Source organism: Clarias gariepinus, chromosome 26 (assembly GCF_024256425.1).
Source record: "Clarias gariepinus isolate MV-2021 ecotype Netherlands chromosome 26, CGAR_prim_01v2, whole genome shotgun sequence".
Classification (NCBI taxonomy): domain Eukaryota; kingdom Metazoa; phylum Chordata; class Actinopteri; order Siluriformes; family Clariidae; genus Clarias; species Clarias gariepinus.
In genome coordinates, this window is record NC_071125.1 from 17,469,875 (window position 1) to 17,491,312 (window position 21,438).

General features: G+C 39.5%; 1 protein-coding gene across 1 annotated transcript in view; it reads left to right on the plus strand.

The window, feature by feature from the left end:
- Window positions 1-21,438, plus strand: part of rttn (rotatin) — an 83,080-nt gene that overhangs the window by 27,955 nt on the left and 33,687 nt on the right. The window contains exons 19-34 of the mRNA XM_053487906.1: window positions 759-858; window positions 1,181-1,269; window positions 2,106-2,223; window positions 3,496-3,592; window positions 4,418-4,483; window positions 8,131-8,322; window positions 10,088-10,327; window positions 10,430-10,574; window positions 10,660-10,814; window positions 11,599-11,818; window positions 12,002-12,130; window positions 15,317-15,427; window positions 15,943-16,101; window positions 18,688-18,765; window positions 19,513-19,681; window positions 21,247-21,332. Of these exons, the coding sequence (XP_053343881.1) occupies window positions 759-858; window positions 1,181-1,269; window positions 2,106-2,223; window positions 3,496-3,592; window positions 4,418-4,483; window positions 8,131-8,322; window positions 10,088-10,327; window positions 10,430-10,574; window positions 10,660-10,814; window positions 11,599-11,818; window positions 12,002-12,130; window positions 15,317-15,427; window positions 15,943-16,101; window positions 18,688-18,765; window positions 19,513-19,681; window positions 21,247-21,332 (2,154 nt within the window). The remainder of the gene's footprint in view (window positions 1-758; window positions 859-1,180; window positions 1,270-2,105; window positions 2,224-3,495; window positions 3,593-4,417; window positions 4,484-8,130; window positions 8,323-10,087; window positions 10,328-10,429; window positions 10,575-10,659; window positions 10,815-11,598; window positions 11,819-12,001; window positions 12,131-15,316; window positions 15,428-15,942; window positions 16,102-18,687; window positions 18,766-19,512; window positions 19,682-21,246; window positions 21,333-21,438) is intronic.

Here is a 21,438-nt window from a genome sequence, read left to right on the forward strand (position 1 = left end):
CAACACTTTGCCTCTAAAGTAATTGGATTTAAGTTGTTCTAAATTGCCGCTAAACTGTCTTTATTGTTCTTTTTTTCACGGCTAACACGTGCAAATTACACGAAACTGAATCCTAAATCCCTCTCTAACCCCTGAGCAAGGGCACTACTTGGTGCGTGGAACAAGCGATTGTAAACCCTATGCATCTATGCACACCATAATGTACTAGTTTTTACACTATTTGGGATCCAATCCTGGAAATCAAGCTGAACTTCTAATGCGGAATAAGTAGAAATATAAGGTAACTCTCTTAAGTTTCTCAGCACTGTGCACCACCTCTATGGTTAATTACACTAACTTTTGCTCTATATCTGTTGTTCACAAAATAATATGTGTTTGTGCAAGGGGAAGGGTTAACGTTCGAGCACTTTAGGGTGACATTTTCTATTTCCATGGTGCAGATACTGTATACCCGAGCACAGCTGGTCTAGTAGATGGCATGTCAGAGCCACAACATCTGTGTCCATCTGCTTTCCATTTTTCCTACCAGCATGAACTTTGTCATCATCTGCACTTTTGAAAACTTTTGCCCTACAGGCATTTACTAATATAGAAAATTTAGGCCATCTATACTCAAAACACTCTCACTGTAACAGATTGCTACAGAACAGACCATAGCTAAAGAAGGTGAAATATTTTAAAAGGTGCAGTAATAGTTGTGTATTATTTATTTATTTATGTATTTTTTAATTTTTATTATTTAAACTGCTTTTTCACAGGTGGAGTGTGTGAATAAGCTATACAGTATCTTTACCTCAGAAACGGTGGATATGGTCCTGCGCAAATCTGCAGCCGAGCAGCTGGTGGTTGTTTTGCAGGGTGAGAGACGTGTCGACTTCTTCCTCTTAGTCGCACGCTTGAGGTTTAGTGGATTATTCCTGGATTTTGTGAGGCGAAAGGGGCTAGAGTGTGTTCAAATTCAGTAAATATGTTGTCACAATAATAGCATTAATATCTTACACCTACTATAAAGATTTTCTTTTGTATGTTTTTTTTTTAAAGGAACGTGTGTAATCAGCAATAATCAGATTTATATATCACCACTCGATTAAAACATTCATGTCAACAGCTTATAAGAGTGATATTGTCTTAAAGCTATAACCACATAAAGGTACAGTTTGCTTTTATTTGTTTTTTTTAGATGCTGCAATGCACACAGTACTGAAGACACAGGGACTGACGGACAAACTCGTGTCTTTGATTACAGAGAGTGTGAACATCAGTGGAGGGGTAATTTTTTTTTTTCTTTTTTACCCGCAAATTAATTTGTATAGAAACAAAAAATCTGTGTATATATTTTTTTTCCTACGGGGGAAAAAAAAAAGACCAGGAAAGACTTTTTGAAGAAATCCGACCAGCGTTGCGCTAATGATGTCAGTCAGGAGTTCGTCAGTGTTAATTAGCCTGTGTGGTATGATGAGGGCCTCCCCAGGCCGAAAGCTGCCAGTGCAGTGGAGTGTTTTGCCCTGCTAATGAGGCTAATTACGGGGAATAATGTTTCATAATATCTGGCAGATACCCGTAGAGAACAATCTGATAAGCTGCTGCAGCTAGTTAACGCTTTTATGGAATGTTACAGTATCTCATACACCCTGCTGAGCTCTGCACTTTTCCTGATTATTTTTTTTTGATCCACCACCGTATCTTATAGAGCGTGGAAATGATCGAGATCATAAAATGAAAAGTTCAGAGAAATTGTACTGTAAACATGCTGTGCTAATAGGCATTATTAATATTAATATTATCAGTGTAAGGGTGTTCAAATCAAACCGGGATTTTTAATGAACTTTTTGTGTAAATGAGGGCATAAAACCATGGGCATGTATCATTAATTTTAAAAGAGAGAAAAGAAGACAATGGGCGATATGATATGTAATGTATGTATAAATGTGAACATTAAATCTCTCTTAATATACACCTCCCTCAAGAAAGTCCTTTTCTGTCACTCCTTTTCCAAACACACCATTTCAGTGTCTGTAGCTTTAAATAAACTGCCTCTGAAACTGCGTCCCTTTGCTGAAATGCATATTTTTTCTTTCCTTTTTTCCCTTTCCCTTCTCCTGCAGTCTGTCGCGTGCCTGTCCGAGCCGGGTGTTACGATGCTGAGGAAGTTAGTATACGAAGATCCGTCACTGCGTCACACACTAGCTCAGCAACCGGCTTTTCTCCTCACACTGGTCCGAGGTACAAACTGCACTCTTTACTCCTCCAGCAACTCAGAGAACATAATACAGTACTTAGCAACATGTGTATATATATATGTTATATATTTATTTATTTTTATTTTATTTTATTTTTTACTAATAGAGTAATTCAAAGCAGAATTTTTCCTCTCCTTTATTTATTTATTTTTATTTGAATATTTATTTATTTCTTTTTAATGTGTGCATTATGAAATGCCCAGGGTTAATTCAGTTAATAAATTATACATCTGTATTTATCTTGGACTGAAATAAAATTTTATTTGAAATGTAACCCTGTAAGAAAAATATGAATGAATTAATTTTCCGATCTAAACTTAATTCAAATTTAAAATCACACATGGCAATAGTTTTTTGATAAATTTTTTAATCCATCCTGTTTTTAATGATGCCATAAATATATATTTATTTACTATTACATAAAAGTGAATTATTACTTGAAGTGTTACATTGTTAGAAACCAAGTTAACACTGTGAACACAAGACGTTTTAGCTCACACTGATTAATCAAAACAGTCTAGTGACTTCAGTGTCCCGTTCTTCCTTTTAATGAGCTCTAATAAGCTTTAAGGCTCTGGAGTAAGCATTGTTAGCATTTTTGGCTTCATCCCCTCCTTCTTCCTCGCCCTTCTGAAAAGCGATGCCAATGTTTATTCCGGTTTTGCAAATGGTAATTGCCGTTAAGTAATTTGAAAGCAGCGTGTGTGGTTTATTTATTTTTATTATTTCTTTCTTTTTTTTTTCCCCTCACAGGAGAATAATCTGCCTGTTCTGGCCACTTAGTTAATGGTTTCAACCATATTTTAGTTTCAGAACAGAGTAGAGGTGGGGGATGGGTTCGGGGGGGCATTGGTAGGTGTCAGTAAAATGAAAGACTAATATTCCAATAATAAGAATAATATCCATTATGCAAACACCTTAGTTGGAATGGTCTGATGCAGCTTAATGCAGCTATTTTTAAATGGTGAAAATTAATATTGTATTAATAAAAAAATATATAAACTTCATGACTTTTTTGTTTCTTCATGGTTGGAGTAAATCACTATTTTTCTGGGCATATTTGCCCCATTTAGGGGTGACATAAGGTGAAATAACACATTACCGGGCGGAAAATTTAGCTCTCTTTCCTGATCAGTAAACTCAGTGTGAGCAACTCTCTCTCCCAGCAGGCTTTACTTCACACGTTCATCCACTGGGTCTCTGTCTGAGCATGGCTGTAATGACTTAATTGTTAAATTTTGTTTAATTTTTTAAGCCTCGCTGCTTATGAAGGCCAATCAGAGAGATGTGACCGAAGCCGCAGCACTGATGTGTTTCCTGCTTTTTGATGAGATTGCAACAGTAGATGTGTGGTATGTACAGTACAAATGTCAAAAGATTTCAAGGCTTTTGTGTGCTAGAGGTCCCAGGTTCAGATCCCGGAAGAGCCCCCAGTTCAGCCACAGTGTCACTATCTAGCGACTCACTCATTTCTTTTAACGCACACACTCTGCCATTAGTTTTTAACATGGCTTCTCCTCCCAAAAACAAAATAGTTTATCATTATTTTCTGAAGTGGAATGGATTTCATAGAGCAGTACAACAATATCTGTCACTATTAAAGTGTTGAGAGTTCAACGAGGCAGTCTTAAATTACTTAAAATGGTTATATTTGAAAGATTTCTGTGGTACAGCTGAAATAACGCTCCTTAACATGTACTGTCAAGTTGTGGAAAGTATAGATTCACACAATTTATTGTTATTTCTTTCTGGCACAGACACACAGAAAAAAAATGCATAAGTCAACAAAATCGTCTATGGTCATCCTCAGAAGTAATTTGGCAGTGACTTTTTTTTTTTTCCATCTGTAAGTGTCCCTGCCCGCGTAGCTGAGTGTGTAGATGTCCATATTAGCGCTCTAGATGGACGAGTAGTGAGTGCATACCTCTGAGCCAGTGTTAAAGCATTCTTAAAGCAGAGAAGTTAATCTACAGTGTAGATATGCAGGGATTTCCTTGTGATTAAAATTACTTTGCTTGATTTGTTTGCTTTTTTAAATGTTTGAAAATTTATACCACTAATTCAAAGGATTATCATGTAAGTGATGGTCATTTCGGGTATGTATTTATTATTATTATTATTATTATTATTATTATTATTATGTCAAGGGTTAATGTGTGTCATGCATTTGTTATCAGCACTGGGAAAGATGACACGGGTACAGCTTTTACTCCATTCTCATTGCCCCTCTGCATTATCAGAAGGTAAGTGTGTTTTTTTTTTATACATTTTTTTTTTAATTAAAATCATGTTTTCCATAAATAACTAAAAATAATTTGGTTCAAATGATTAATAGCATTGCTGAATGTGTGGCACTAATTACTAAAGAATTTCCACACATGGCTGTGCTTGTGTCTTTTATGTAGATTGGACATTTACAGTGCATCCGGAAAGTATTCACAGCGCGTCTCTTTTTCCTCATTTTGTTATGTTACCGCCTTATTCTAAAATAAATTAAATTCCATATATATTCTGATTCATTAAAAAAAATAATAATAATAAATACAGTGGTGTGAAAAACTTTTTGCCCCCTTCCTGATTTCTTATTCTTTTGCATGTTTGTCACACAAAATGTTTCTGATCATCAAACACATTTAACTATTAGTCAAAGTAAACACAAAATGCAGTTTTTAAATGATGGTTTTTATTATTTAGGGAGAAAAAAAATCCAAACCTACATGGCCCTGTGTGAAAAAGTAATTGCCCCCTGAACCTAATAACTGGTTGGGCCACCCTTAGCAGCAATAACTGCAATCAAGCGATTGCGATAACTTGCAACGAGGCTTTTACAGCGCTCTGGAGGAATTTTGGCCCACTCATCTTTGCAGAATTGTTGTAATTCAGCTTTATTTGAGGGTTTTCTAGCATGATCCGCCTTTTTAAGGTCATGCCACAACATCTCAATAGGATTCAGGTCAGGACTTTGGCTAGGCCACTCCAAAGTCTTCATTTTGTTTTTCTTCAGCCATTCAGAGGTGGATTTGCTGGTGTGTTTTGGGTCATTGTCCTGCTGCAGCACCCAAGATCGCTTCAGCTTGAGTTGACGAACAGATGGCCGGACATTCTCCTTCAGGATTTTTTGGTAGACAGTAGAATTCATGGTTCCATCTATCACAGCAAGCCTTCCAGGTCCTGAAGCAGCAAAACAACCCCAAACCATCACACTACCACCACCATATTTTACTGTTGGTATGATGTTCTTTTTCTGAAATGCTGTGTTACTTTTACGCCAGATGTAACAGGACACACACCTTTCAAAAAGTTCAACTTTTGTCTCGTCGGTCCACATGGTATTTTCCCAAAAGTCTTGGCAATCATTGAGAAGTTTTTTAGCAAAATTGAGATGAGCCTTAATGTTCTTTTTGCTTAAAAGTGGTTTGCGCCTTGAAAATCTGCCATGCAGGCCGTTTTTGCCCAGTCTCTTTCTTATGGTGGAGTCGTGAACACTGACCTTAATTGAGGCAAGTGAGGCCTGCAGTTCTTTAGATGTTGTCCTGGGGTCTTTTGTGGCCTCTCAGATGAGTTGTCTCTGTGCTCTTGGGGTAATTTTGGTCGGCCGGCCACTCCTCGGAAGGTTCACGACTGTTCCATGTTTTTGCCATTTGTGGATATTGGCTCTCACTGTGGTTCGCTGGAGTCCCAAAGCTTTAGAAATGGCTTTATAACCTTTACCAGACTGATAGATCTCAATTACTTTTGTTCTCACTTGTTCCTGAATTTATTTGGATCTTGGCATGATGTCTAGCTTTTGAGGTGCTTTTGGTCTACTTCTCTGTGTCAGGTAGCTCCTATTTAAGTGATTTCTTGATTAAAACGCGCGGAAGGAGTGGCTAGCGCTTCCTCCGAGTGTGTTACTCCGCCTCTAACGGTGCGTGAGCGAGCAGTTCGAAAAGATGCGGTCGGCTGACGTCACGAGGTTCGGAGGAAACACATGATAGTCTTCGCCCTCCCGGCTGAATGGTAGTAGTAGCCTTAATGTGGGAGCCCCCTAGTGACGGGGAGGAATTGGCTACGACTAATATTGGGAAGAAAATTGAAAAAAAAAAAAAATATATATATATATATATATATATATATATATATATATATATATATAAATAAAAACTGCATTTTGTGTTCAATTATGTTATCTTTGACTAATAGTTAACGGTTTTTGATGAGCAGAAACAGTTAAGTGTGACAAAAATGCAAAAGAATAAGAAATCAGGACAGGGGCAAATAGTTTTTCACACCACCGTATATATAATATCCTAAAATATACAGTGTATATATATTCACACTCACATCTACACACTCAGCTACACAGTGTGTGTGTGTGTATGTATATATATACACTCACCTAAAGGATTATTAGGAACACCTGTTCAATTTCTCATTAATGCAATTATCTAATCAACCAATCACATGGCAGTTGCTTCAATGCATTTAGGGGTGTGGTCCTGGTCAAGACAATCTCCTGAACTCCAAACTGAATGTCAGAATGGGAAAGAAAGGTGATTTAAGCAATTTTGAGCGTGGCATGGTTTTTGGTGCCAGGTGGGCCGGTCTGAGTATTTCACAATCTGCTCAGTTACTGGGATTTTCACTCACAACCATTTCTAGGGTTTACAAAGAATGGTGTGAAATAGGAAAAACATCCAGTATGCGGCAGTCCTGTGGGCGAAAATGCCTTGTTGATGCTAGAGGTCAGAGGAGAATGGGCCGACTGATTCAAGCTGATAGAAGAGCAACTTTGACTGAAATAACCACTCGTTACAACTGATGTATGCAGCAAAGCATTTGTGAAGCCACAACACGCACAACCTTGAGGCAGATGGGCTACAGCAGCAGAATATACCAGGGTACCACTCATCTCCACTACAAATATATTTAGTTATTTATGGAAAACAAAGGAAAAAGAGGCTACAGTTTGCACAAGCTCACCAAAATTGGACAGTTGAATACTGGAAAAATGTTGCCTGGTCTGATGAGTCTCGATTTCTGTTGAGACATTCAAATAGTAGAGTCAGAATTGGGCGTAAACAGAATGAGAACATGGATTCATCATGCCTTGTTACCACTGTGCAGGCTGGTGGTGGTGGTGGTGGTGTAATGGTGTGGGTGATGTTTTCTTGGCACACTTTAGGCCCCTTAGTGCCAATTGGGCATCGTTTAAATGCCACGGCCTACCTGAGCATTGTTTCTGACCATGCCCATCCCTTGATGACCACCATGTACCCATCCTCTGATGGCTACTTCCAGCAGGATAATGCACCATGTCATAAAGCTTGAATCATTTCAAATTGGTTTCTCGAACATGACAATGAGTTCACTGTACTAAAATGGCCGCCACAGTCACCAGATCTCAACCCAATAGAGCATCTTTGGGATGTGGTGGAACGGGAGCTTCGTGCCCTGGATGTGCATCCCACAAATTTTCATCAACTGCAAGATGCTATTCTATCAGTATGAGCCAACATTTCTAAAGAATGCTTTCAGCACCTTGTGGAATCAATGCCACATAGAATTAAGGCAGTTCTGAATGCAAAAGGGGGTCAAACACTGTATTAGTATGGTGTTCCTAATAATCCTTTAGGTGAGTGTCTGTGTGTGTGTATAAGATTTTGGATCTGTTTTTTTGGAGAGGCTTGATGGATTTTCATCTATCTTTGAATGTCTGATAAGAACAAGTTTTCAACTCATTTAGTCCAGTAATCTGTTTCGTGAATAATTACTGTGTAATTGTGTTGTTTGTGCCAAAACCATCTCCACTTTTTTCTTTTCCAGCAGTACAAGTGTATCTCCTGTTTAGCATATGCATTTGCAAACTTGTTTTAACATAGTTCTAAAAATGCAATTTTGCTTTGCACAGGTATAATCTGCCTTTTCGCGCTGCGTCTCACCACGCCGTAAGTCCCAGCTGCACCGTACTGCCTCCTTATACTGATCTGATGGGTCGGAGAGCTGCCAAAGAGGCGCTGAGCATTAGCTGGAACAGAGCCTGGCACTGCGGCACCGACACTCTGCTCTCACACAGGAGAGACAACACCACTCACACACCTGAGTAAGACACCACACACATCGAGTATCCGTGGCTAGGAGGTTACACCATTTCGATTTAATGTGGAAGTCATTTGCCAGGAGTGCAGTATGTGTAGGCAAAGCAGTGACACAGAGAGGGTAAAGTGTCTGTGTGTGTGTCTGTGTGTGTGTGTGTGTGTCTGTGTGTAGTGGACCAGATGCAGCAGTGTTCCTAGCCTGTTTACACCTACCTTGTTTTTTTCCATTTTAAAGGTTGTAGGTAGAGGCTGTAGATAATATTTTCATATACAGTGCACTATATTTTAGAGCTTAATTAAGTATGTATAGTAAGGAAAGCAGAGAGGTCTGTAAAAGAGCTGATTTTCAGTTTAATGCTGTTCATTTAAATCCAATTTGCAGTGATTAATGTGGTACTTACAACTAGGACTTATCATGCAGAATAAATTGACAATATACCAGACTCCTATTAAATTTTAATGCTTGCCATTTCATGTTCATATTCATCATATATCATATGTCTTTACAATTAAGCGAGGCTGCGCTGGTTTTTTTTTTTTTTTTTTTTTTTTTTACATAAATGGTCGCGTTTAAAGGCGGTGGTTTAGATTCTGATGAAATATCTCGACTCATATCTACTCACGATAAAGCAGGCATGTTTGTGGTTAGGTGTACGTTATAAGGTATAAGAAAGTTACAAGGGTTAGATAAACTAATTGTATATAATAATAATGGATATCATTTACATAATCTGAATGGGACATCCAGAACATCAGCATGAGTAAGTAAATACTCAGAGCAATGTGGAACTTTACTTTTAAACCAGGGCTGTGACCAGATTCGCATGTGGATCTCCATGTTGTTGTGGCATTAGCACGACAATGCCATTTTCAGCCGTTAATGCAATCTAATGCATACTCCGTTCTTACATGTTGATGATTTTTGGCACTTGCTGGCAAACTCAGACAGTTCGGAGAACAGTTTTTGAGAATCAGGTCTTATTAAATTCAGCCATTTTTGTAAGTCTAAACTGGTATTAGAACTGTTATTTCAAACTTTATCTGGAAAAGACAAAGAAAAAAAAAACTTAAAAAAAGACAGTAACAGAAATTCTTCTTTGACAGGCTCCAATAATTCACACACATTAAAAACACAAGCAAACAAATAAAAGAAAAAAATATATATATACTTACATATACAGTGAAACCTTGGATTGCAAGTAACGCGGTTTGCGAATGTTCTGTATGTATTTTGTGTCTGTATGCGTGTGTGTACAGCGCGTGTGTAAAGCAAAAGCAGGTCTCATTAGAGAGGTTAAAGATCCATTTTCTCTCTCTGTATCAGCTTGCATTTTGTGTGCCCCCTAATTGGACACCGTGCCCCTTCACACACATACACACTTTCTCACACCACACACACACACACACGTGGATGAATAATTTGAGTTTCCATTATTTCTTATGGGGAAATTTGCTTTGGTTTACAAGTGTTTTGAAATACAAGTCCACTTCTGGAACGAAAAGTGCTCGTAATCCAAGTTTCCACTGTACTGCAATTTACTCATATTGCACAGAAAATTACAGAGAATAGATTTTATTTGTACATAAAAGCTCTCAGCAACAATCTTTTAATCATATGAAGTTTTGGGGAAAATTAAAATTTAAACATTTATAGGAAAAACACAGTAGTTAACAGTACAACACTTTACTGTTACAAACCTAAACATCACAAAGACTGCTCTGTGTTTGCAGTTGGGACAGTTATTGTAACTAATTTGTCCTTTGCTACAGGTTTCATGCAGATCTGGTGATGTCAGAGTCTCTGGTCATGTCAGTGCGAGTGTGTGATCTGAAAGCGGGGCTTCAAGAGTGTGTTCATGCCATTCGCACAGCCGGATCGCACGCCGGCGTCACCAACGCTGTGACCAGAATACACCTTTATCTCCTGACCGATCAGCTAGCTCTTAAACATGACGCACACGCTGCCAAGAGCACACTGCAGAAACTCAGCTGGCATGGCGCTCTAGAGAGGTACATATATAATCACACACACACTTAATGTTACGTTTTCAATTTTGGGTTTTCCGCCTAAACCCCAGTGGTGCGTGGAATATTTTTTCCATCACTGTCTAGATTTCTCCAGGTAAAGCCTGCTTGTCCCGAGGACGAGACGCTGCTAGGTGATGTCTTGTCGTTCCTGAACACTTTCTTCAAGCGATCTCAGGCTGATTCTGATGATCAAGATCTGAAATGGCTTCTAGAATTACTCCTGAAACAGGTAACTGGGCATACGCTAATTCCATATGGTACTGAGACAAGGTGGTCAAGATGGGAGGACGTGACCGATATGTGTGTGTCTGTAGGACAAACATGTCCTGCTGGACCTGCTGCTAGAAGTGAAGACGCACGGGGACCCTCAGAAAGACACCGCGATTCAACGCTGCGGACATCAACTGCAGAGAGAGCTGATCTCGCTGTTCAACACACTACTGCTGAGGCTCACACACACCTCCGACAGGTTCGCCATGCACACACATGCAACAGCTGATCTCTTTTTCTGGCTTCTTCTCTCTCTCTCTCTCTCTCTCTGAACTTTTTTTTGATGCCTCTGGCTCTTGTCTTCTCTTTCGATTTTTTTTTTCTTGATCTGTGCTATCTCTACCACATTGATGATTGGAGGATGAGTATTCATTCGTTCATTCCTCTTTACTGACCACTTTATCTAGCCTCTTTTTCCTTTATTGAACATCTTATTTTCTCTCTCTGTATCTCCCTTTCTGTCTCTTTGTCTGATTTCACTCTTTCTTAAGGACGTCTCTTTCTTTCTCTTGCTGTCTATCTTTCTGTCTCTGTCATTCTACATATGTATCTCCCCTTCTCTTGTTAAATATCTGATCTCATTCTTCCTTTAGGATCTTTCTGTCTCTTTATCCATACTTGATCTTATCAATCTTTTTCGATCATTAAGGATCCGAGTTCATTCATTCATTCATGAATTCATGAATTACTTCATTCGTCTTCAGTACGAATTTTTCACTTTCTGCTGGTTACGCTATGTCTTTCATTGTATATCTATTCATATATCATCTCTCTCTCTCTCTGTGGCTCTTTCTCTTTCTTTTCCTTTATCTTGTTGTCTCTAATTTCATTACACAGGTCTAAGATCTCTCTTTCCTCTCTCTTCCATTCAGGACCTGATTTATCTCTTGCCTTCCTTTAATATATGAAATTTCTTCTGTATTCAGCATTTAACCTGCCATCCTCTCGCTCTGTCTCTCTCGCTCCCTTTCCCCCATGTTCAGGATGTGTACGCTGCTCGCCGGGCCATTTGCTTCCGAGTTTGCTGTCCGTCTGCTGCAGTGTCTTCGTGTTTCAGATGCCCCACGTTTTTACGGCCTCCCCTCTCTGGAGCGTTCTGTACGCAGCATGACATACACCACCGCTCTGCCCGGCTGGAGCACTCACACGAGCAGCATGGAGCCACACGCACTCTGCCGGAAATATCTCAGCGGCCTACTTGAGGTACACACGCTACACACACTAAAGCATGCACGTGCATACACACACGCTGTTTTGGCTGTTATTTTCATGTTGCATACCATGTAGCTAAATACGTGCATATGGAGATGGGGATAAGCTTTATTTCTTGATTATTGTTTTATACTTATTTATTAATTTATTTATCTATTTTTTGTTTGTTTGAAGGTAATTTCCTCTTTTTACGTGGAGTGGGGAGGAAATGCCATGTCCTTTATGGGAAAAGGAGTGACCAAAAATGCAGTGATCTCTCTGCTTCATCTTTCCCATGAGATAATGTCTGAGAGCAAGCAGGAGGTACGGAAAGTTATTGAAAAATCATTTATTTTTTGCAGTCATTAAAAAAAAGACTAATTATTAATGTAAACCACGACTCGATCAACTTTGCATCATATAATTTGCATGAATTACTTAAACTTTAATATATGATCCATATTGTCGAGCTAAAATAGCCTATTTTTTAATTATGGTTTACAGCATTTAGTGAACACCCTAAACGACTGATAGAAGTGCTTTAGAGCCTCTAATAAAATTTCATCTTTGTGCTGGTTCATTAGGTCTAGAACTAAGGGTGCTTTCTATGGTGGCTGAGAAGTGCAAAACTAAATAACAAATTCAAAAACAAAGTAACAAAACGAAATAACAAAACCCGAAAACAAAATAACAAAACCGAAAATGATATAATAAATCAGAAAACACAGCGACAATTCAAATAAACTAGAAAATGTAAGTGTAGTTTGCGACAAAATTCTTGCATCTCAGTGGCAGATGTCTCGTCCAGTAAGCGCTAAGACTTTCATTAGCAAACTACACATTCCTTTTCCAGTTTGTCTGAATTGTCGTATTTACTGATTTGGTATTTTGTTTCCGGTTTTGTTATTTTCTTTTCGGATTTCTTATTGTTTTTTATTTATTTTGTTTTTAATTAATTTATTTATTGAATTTGTTATTTTGTTCTTGGATTTATTTTGTTTTTGGATTTATTTAGTTTTTTAATTAGTTATTTTCTTTTTGTTTTGTTTTTTCTTTTTGGGTTTATTTTCTTCTCTGATTTTTTTTTTTTTGTTAAATGTTGGATTTATTTGTTTCTTGAGTTTTTTTTTTTTTTTTTTTTTGGATTATTTTTTTTTTTTTTCTTTTTTTTTTCTTTTCATTTGTATTTTTGTTTTTGAATTTGTCACTTCGTTTTTTAATTTTTACTTTTGCTTTTGGTTGTGTTTTCTTGTTTTTTGCTTTAGTTATTTTGTTTAGCACTTTTCTGCCACCGTAGCTTTCACGATAAGGACTTGGGCACAGACTCCAGAACATTTAAATGCTGGTACATTTGTGTACTGTGAACACTCTGTACTAGGTCAGTGTGCTATGCTTGAGTCCACTTTCACGTCAGGCATGATTGATTCGGATCGTGCCTGGGTATGGTTTTTCCACTTTCCCTCTCCCTTGCTAGCCAGCTTTTACATTAAAAATATTGTTACATACCGAGTACACTTGCATGTTTAAACTCTTCAATACAGCAGGTAGTAGTATACACCTAGTTGGTTTATAAGGTGGCAGTAAACACAAATAGAAGAAGAGTACAAGAGTACAACATGAACTTTTGAACACATTTTTACACAGAACGATGGTTGTTATACGCACCACAGACTTGGAATAACCCGAACCATCCCTATAGGGCAGTGGTTCTCAAACATTTTCTGTCATTTTCCACTTAAGGGGGTGGGCGAATTTTCAAGCCCCACTTGTCAACAAAATGATAACGAAATCAGCCAAGTTTACTATTTATTGAAATCAATTTCTAAACCAATAAGATCAAATAACACCAAGTTCAAAACGGATAAAATATGTGTGCTATTGTTATAACAGGCTTACTGTCACTTATCTAGAGCTTTCTTTCGAAGAAGTCGAGTGGCTTATTAACCTGACTGGGGTGTGTTGTCTCTAAGTGTCTTCGTACTTTGTTGGGTCTCGTGCTGCCAGCTGTTTAAAAACACACACAGGTCTCTCCTCTGGCCCACCATGAATCCAAGTGCAACATAGGCTTCATCATGGTGTCCTTTCAGCTGGCTATTTGGTTGATTAGGCTGATAGTGCTGAATCACCTGCTATTTTGTGGTCCATGGAACAAATGTATCCATTGACGTTATTTAGCTCACTACATACAGTACGCTACTGACCCGGTGTTATGCTGTAAAATGCCCCCCCTGCTACGGATTGCCCCCATACCCCCCACATAATCTCTTTCAAATAATATATTAGAACATAAATTCATAGGTTTAGGGTTTACAAATGTTGTATAGGTGAAAAACATATATTGCTAATAAAAATCGTTTATAAATAATATAAAGCAAATAAGATACCCACATATATTTCCTCTCTATATTGTCTCTAAGCTACATCCGCCTTAAATTATACATGTTTAAAAGCATAAACACCGTTATTCTCTACGTTGCAACGGATGATTTAGGGATCATCGCAAAATGTCGCACACCAACAAAAAGCGTAGAACGATATTTATCTTCCCTTCTGTTCAGCGCCTAAAGGATCAAAAAGCAACTTTGTTGCCACACTGGAAACTAGAAATGCCAGACTAGAACTGCCTGATAAAATATTAATTTTTAACAAAAATACAGAAACATCAGCATACACACTGAAATAAATGAAATGACATATATAATACCGAATGTTTCCTTATATATTGTTCCTCTGCAACTAACATGCCGACGTTAAACCGTTATTGTTGCACTATGGTCCCACTTTTTCTCTGATGTTATTTGAATTTATTTGTTTTAATGATCCATTTTTTTGCGTGTGATTGTTTAGTTTTTCGAGTGTCCGATCTTTATTGTCAATGAAAAAAAGCATGAATTAGAATAGGTACTTTCCTATTATTTTCCACTAATTCCCTCCTGTTCATTGCGCCCCACATGTCATGTCTGTATTCCCCACTAGTGGGGCGCGCCCCACACTTTGAGAACCACTGCTATAGGGGAGCTGAGAACAGCGGCAGCAGATAATCATCCCCTTATGTTGTTACTATTTAGGCCTCCTCCCTAAATATGTCATGAATTTTTCATCAAATGTGTTTTGACTTGGCCGTGGTAGCTGTGAGATTAATGCATACACTGCTGAAAGAGTCTGTATTCTAAAAGCTAGTCGCATTTTCTCCTAATGTGCTACCGCATGAAACATACCGCGAGATAATAATGCGAAAACGATCAAGCGTCGCGCGGGGTAGTCAAAACAGAGCTCGGTTTCTTTTCCACGGAAGAGCTCTCTCCCGCGCTGTTGACGCCGAACGCGGGTTTAAAAAGGACTTTCTCGAGTCATAAAGAAGGACCGAAGAGAATGAGTTAGTGTTTGATAAATAATAAAATACAAAGTGTTCTTGGCAGCAGACTCAGACGTTTGGATTCTGCTGTATGTATATTTAGAGGATGTAGAGTCTAGAGTGAGTGTGTGTGTGTGTGTATGTGTTTTCTCTAGGACTGGATGTCTCTGTGGTCTCTGGGGCCTGAACAGAGTGCTGATGATCCGAGTTCTGCTCAGTTTGGCCTCGCTTGGTTAATCCCACTGTGGGTGGATCGCGACCCCGAGGTGAGCCACACAAACACTCTTAAGTACGCATCTTTATATTTGGCATGGACATTTATATTCATGCAGTACATCTTGGCCAAATATGCACAATTTCGCTCTGCACACGTACAGACGGTACATGAGATGCGACGAGAAGCCGCGTTATCAGACTACAATGTGTTGGTTTCAAGGAAAGGAGACAAAACCCACTTGATGCCACTTTGCATCCGCTGTAGTTGTAGTACTGGGGTTAATATAAGACATGTCATTCAGGAAACACACACACTCTCACACAAAGAAGCAAGAGTGTGTGTGTGTTTGTGTGTGGATGATACTGTCGAGTAAACAGGAAAGTTTTAAGCTGAGCTTTGATAATCAACAAAGAACATAACGTGCACAAAGCAGTGCCAGGGAAAATGCTTGCCAAGTTTGACTCTGACACTAGATATGTACAGTATATATGTGTGTGTGTGTGTGTGTGTGTGTGTGTGTGTGTGTGTGTGTGTGTGTGTGTGTGTGCGCGTGCATGCACTTAGGTACGCTGTGCCAGCCTGGCGCTGGGCGCGGCTCTCTCTTCGTTAGAAAGCGGCTGTGTGATGTTGTCGAATAGCTGCCAGAACATCTCAGGCGGTTTGTGGGCGACGCTGCTCAACATCTTGCTGGAGAGACAGGAGTGCAGCATGGTGCGCAGAGAGGTGGGCGCATACACACACACACACACACACACACACACACACACACACACACACACACACACACACACACACACACACAGTGCACAGCTTTTGTTTCACATTTCTAAAATGTCAGCATACTGAGTGCAAAAGGTTGCTGCTCTGAATCTTCTGTATAGAAGCAACAAAGCTCTGCCATCAAAAGCAGTTGCCCTACACACACACACACACACACACACACACACACACACACACACACACACACACACACCTGTCTTTCTTTCTGTCTTTATTCTGTCTCTCTGTCACTCTCCTGTCTCCCTCTCACTCTTTCCATCTCTCTTTAAATGTGTTTCTCGTTCCCTCTCTCTTTGTCTGTCTTTCATCCACTCTGTCTCTTTAATTAACTTTCACTCCGTCACTCTTTCTGTCCATCTCACTCCCTCCATCTCTCTGTCTCTTACTCTCTTCGTCTATTTTCCTGTCTCACTCTCTCCATCCTGTCTTCTTCCCTGTCTTTCTTTCTGACACTTTATCTCTCACTCTTTGCCTCTTTCTTTCTTTGTCTTTCATTGCCTCTGTCACTCTTTCTGTCTGTCTCCATTACTCCTTATATCTGTTTCTCACCTTCTCTCCATTTCTTTGTCTGTATTTTTCTCACTCTCCTCTTCTCGAGTGAGAGAAATACAGACAGTATTCTCGGTTAAACCTTGTCACTTGATCTCTCCATCATTTTCCCCCCTGTCTTTCTTACTGTCTTTCTTACTCTCTATCTCTTTGTAACTTTTTTTTGTCACTTCTCTATCCTGTCTGTAACTCACTCTCTCCATGTATCTGTTTGTTGTTTCTGTGTTTCTGTCCGGCTTTTAATATTGCCACCTTTCTTTTTTTTTTTTTTTTTAATTGAATTTTGTAAATCGTTACAGCAATGCCAGGCTTGATTCCCATCTCTGTGTGCATGGAGTTTGCATGTTCTCCCCGTGCTTGGTGGGTTTCCTCCGGGTACTTCAGTTTCCTCCCACAGTCCAAAGACCTGCAGGTTAGGCTAATTGGCGTTCCCAAAGTGCCCGTAGTGTGTGAATGAATAAGTGTATGAGTGAATGTATGAGTGTGTGCCCTGCGATGAATTGGCACCCTGTCCATGGTGTACCCTGCCTCGTGCCCTAAGCCTCCTGGGATACGCTCCAGTCCTCCCGCGACCCTGAATACAGGATAAAGTGGTATAGAAGATGAGTGAGTGAGTGATGTTACAGCTATAAACAATTTTCAGTCAATTTTTGTTGTGAAGTAAATGAGAAAAAAACAAACAATGCAAATTCTTTTTTCCTTTTGCCATCCTGCTTTTAGCGAGTGATATTTAAGTAAAATGTTTATGATAATATGGACAACTAAATGCTGCAATAAACTAATATAATACAACAAAACATGCACACCGATCGGCCACATTAAAAGCACTGACATGTGAAGCAAATAACAGTGATTCTCTTTCTGTATGGTCGCCTGGCAATGCGTGGAATATATTGGGCAGTAGATGAACAGTCAGTTCTCAAAGTTGATGTGATAATAATGATAATAAATATATTAATCTTTTTCCGAGCTCATTTTTTTTTGGGTTGACGGCTGACTGCAAGCTCCAGTACATACACGCGATAAAAGCATTTATGGTTTGCTGCAGGTAGATAATTTAAGTTCGGCTTTTTATTTCATAAATTCGAGGAGGACTTAAATAGACATTGAGGATTTTATTTAAGAGTAACATTTAACCATGCGCCTTTTTTTTTTTTTTTTGAGTTTAAAATTGTTTTTATTGCATGCAGAAAAAAAAATCGTTTTTGATATTTTAGATATCTGAAGAGTTTCGTTGGTCTCTGTGTTTTCTTTTCTGTTGGAAACTGGTCCAAATGGCTTTTTGAGTGTTTAAGGTTGCCGACCCCTGATGTAAACCTATCGGTTATTGTGATGACGCAATATACATAAGTACACAGTCACATCAACATGCCGTCGCCAAATTTACCAAATTTAACACCTACCAGAAATTTTACAGACCAAGTATTCCCTGATGGCAGCGACCAGTTTGAGCACGATACCAGCACCCTCCAGCACTGCAAAATCATTTCGGGGTGGTGTGAGGAAGGTTAAGTGTTCACAGCGCCTAGAAATTTCCCGGCTCTCAGATCTGATCGAGCGTCTGATCCACAGAGGCCACAACTTACAGGGTTAAAGGATCTGCTGCTCACCAACACACCTTCAGAGCTCAATGTGCAATCCGTGACTCAGTGCTTCAGAGTTGTTTTGGTGAGAAAAGACAGACTGACGATATTAGGCAGGTGATTTTAGTCTTTTTTTTTTTTTCTCCCCCACCGCAGCCACTGTTACTCCTACTAATATTAATCTGTAGTAATCGTTTGTGTTTTTAATCTTTATCATTACCCTTGTTTATATGCAGAAGCCGCAGTATAAGGAAGCTTTTCATACACCTGAGCGTCATTTGACTTCACATTAGTTTTTCTGCTGCATTTTGCAGACAGTTTTAGCAGCCAGATGGCAGCATTGCTGACTGAAGTCTTGTTTTTCTTTTCTCCTCCTCTCCTCTCTGTCCTTACTCAGGCAGCGTTTCTTCTACAAAACCTGCTGGTGATGCCGATGCCTGCCAACACCGAGGAGGCCCGAGACTGCTTCTGGCAGGTAAAAGAGCAGAGCTGGAAATAAACAAAAGTACCTCAGTAAGCTCGTGTGCAAAGTTTCGGCCATTTGGAGAGTGAATTGTGAGGGATGGAGGGTCTGACGCGGAGTGTGTTTCACCTGCGCTGCTGGAATCGTTCACACCCACACACACACACACACACACACACACACACACACACTGTTGTGTTCTGTGTGAACGACTAAACTGTGACTTTTAGGTTCAGTAACATGTAAAGTATATAATCACAACCGTATGTTTTATTTATTTCCATTACACACCGTCTCTGTCTCTTTATTTTTTCTCACTTCCTCCATCTCTTTTTTTTTTTGTCTCTTACACTCTCTCTAACTCTTTTTTTTCTGTCTCGTATCCTCTCTGCCTCTCTTTGGCATCTCTCTCTTTCGCATTGGTATCATGGTCTCAACCTCCTTCTGTCTCTCTCTCATTCTGTCTATCTCTCTCTCTGCCTTTTTTTCTGTATGTCACTGTGTCTGTCTGACTCCCTTTATCCTTGTCTCTTCTCATATTTGGCATCACTCTGTTCATTCTCTGCCTTTCTGTCTTTCACCTATCCCATGTCACTTTTGTCTTTCTCTTCCCTTTGTCCTCCCTTTTGTCTTTTCTTCTGTGTTTCACTTATCTCATCTCTTTTCCTGTCTCATCTTAAGAAAGACAATCTCATCTTTCTTTTTGTCACACCCCTTTCTCACTCTTTCTGACTGCTTGTCATCTCTCTCCCTCTTTAGAGCCCATGTGTTCATGATGAAGGATCTGGCGTGTCACTCGTGGGTCTCCCGGCCCTGCAGGCTCTCCTCTATCACTGCCATTTCTTTGATCATGTGACTCAGATGGTGAGGAGCTGCTACTCGTCTCGATACACTCCCACGCCCCCCTGGTCGGTCGGCGCCGCCGCTGGTATGCACACAAGTCTAATGCGTTTGTGTATGCACGCAAGAGTTCCCTGTCTTTCTTTCCTTTAAACCTGCTCATGTCATAGGACTGTCCACGATCCCGAGATCATCAGTTTTTTCCTTTCTCTGAATATTTAATCAATTAGGTAAAATAAAGCAAAGTATCTGTTTGTAATTACTAACCTGATTTAACTTTGATCCTGACGATGTACATTTGTGCAACTATATAGTGCTGTGAAACGTATTTACCTAATTTGCATTTGGATAATCAAACACATTTTAATGTTACACAAAGATACCCTGAGTAAATACAAAATTATGTTTTAAAATTGTGAATTTAATAATTTATTTATTGGGATTTTCCCCAGTTTTCTCCCTCATTTAGTCGTATTCAATTCCCACTCACCACTAGGGGGCTCCCACATCAAGGCTACTACTACCAGACATGGACCACGTGTTTTCTTTGAACCGAACCATGTGACACCAACCGAGTCTTTTTGAACAGCTCGCTCACGCACCGTTGTGGTCGGTGTAACACACTCAGAGGACAGCGCTATCCACTTCTTCCGCTTGCATGAGCTCACAGACGCCCATCTTTGGCAGTAAAGCCGGGGTTAATGTAAGAGCGCTGGATGCCTCCCACCCCACCCCGCTGAGAGAGCTCGGCCAAAAAGCTCTCTCCCGGCCTCCGGGCTGCGGGAGGCTACAGCATCACCCAGGAATCGAACTAGAAATCTCCGGGTGATAGAACGAGAAATTTACCACTGCGCTACTCGGAGGCGTGATTACATTTATTATTATTATTATTTTTTTTTTTTTATTAAAAGTAGTGTTGTGGTCTCGAGCTGCTTTGGAACTTCAGGTCCTGGATGACCTCCCTTATTTGCTGGAACCGTGAATTCTGCGCTCTACCAGAAAAATCCTGAAGGAGAATGTCCAGCCATCAGTTTGTGACCTTAAGCTCAAGCGCACGTGGATTTGCAGCATGACGATGATCTGCAACACACTAGCAAATCTGAAAAGAAAAAAAAAATCTAAACTGGCAGGGGCCTTGTCAGAGTCCAGACTTAAATATGACTGAAATCCTTAAACAGGGTGTTTATGCTCGAAAGCCCTACAATGTGGCTGAATTAAAACAATTCTGTAAAGAAGAGTGGGACAAAATTCCTCCACAGTCATGTGAAAGAGTTATTGCTAGTTATCGCAAACAATTGATGGGGGAAAAAAGGGTGGCATGACCAGTTATTAGGTTTAGAGGGCAATTACTTTTTCCATATATGGTAGGGCCAGGCGGATTCGGGCAGCTTTTTTTGCTGAAATTATTAAAAATTACGTCTTTGTGTAATATAACATTTTGATGATCTGAATCATTTAAGTGTGACAAATATGCAAAATACTGTAATTTCTCATGGTACTGTAAGTGAGGTGTGTGTGTGTTTGTGTGTGTGTTTGTGTGTGTGTTTGTGTGTGTGTTTGTGTGTGTGTTTGTGTGTGTGTTTGTGTGTGTGTTTGTGTGTGTGTGTGTTTGTGTGTGTGTGTGTGTGTGTGTGTGTGTGTTTTTACATGTAGATAAGTCCGGTAGGCACTGGAGAGACGGCTCAGCTGTGTTGAATCACACACACGGCTCAGACTCCATTTCCACCTCCAGCACCTTGGTCAGTCGATGTTAAAAAAAAATCATATTATAATCTTTGTTAATCAATAATGTATTATTTGTTTTATTTATTTATTGTTTGTAATTGTGTGTGTGTGTGTGTGTGA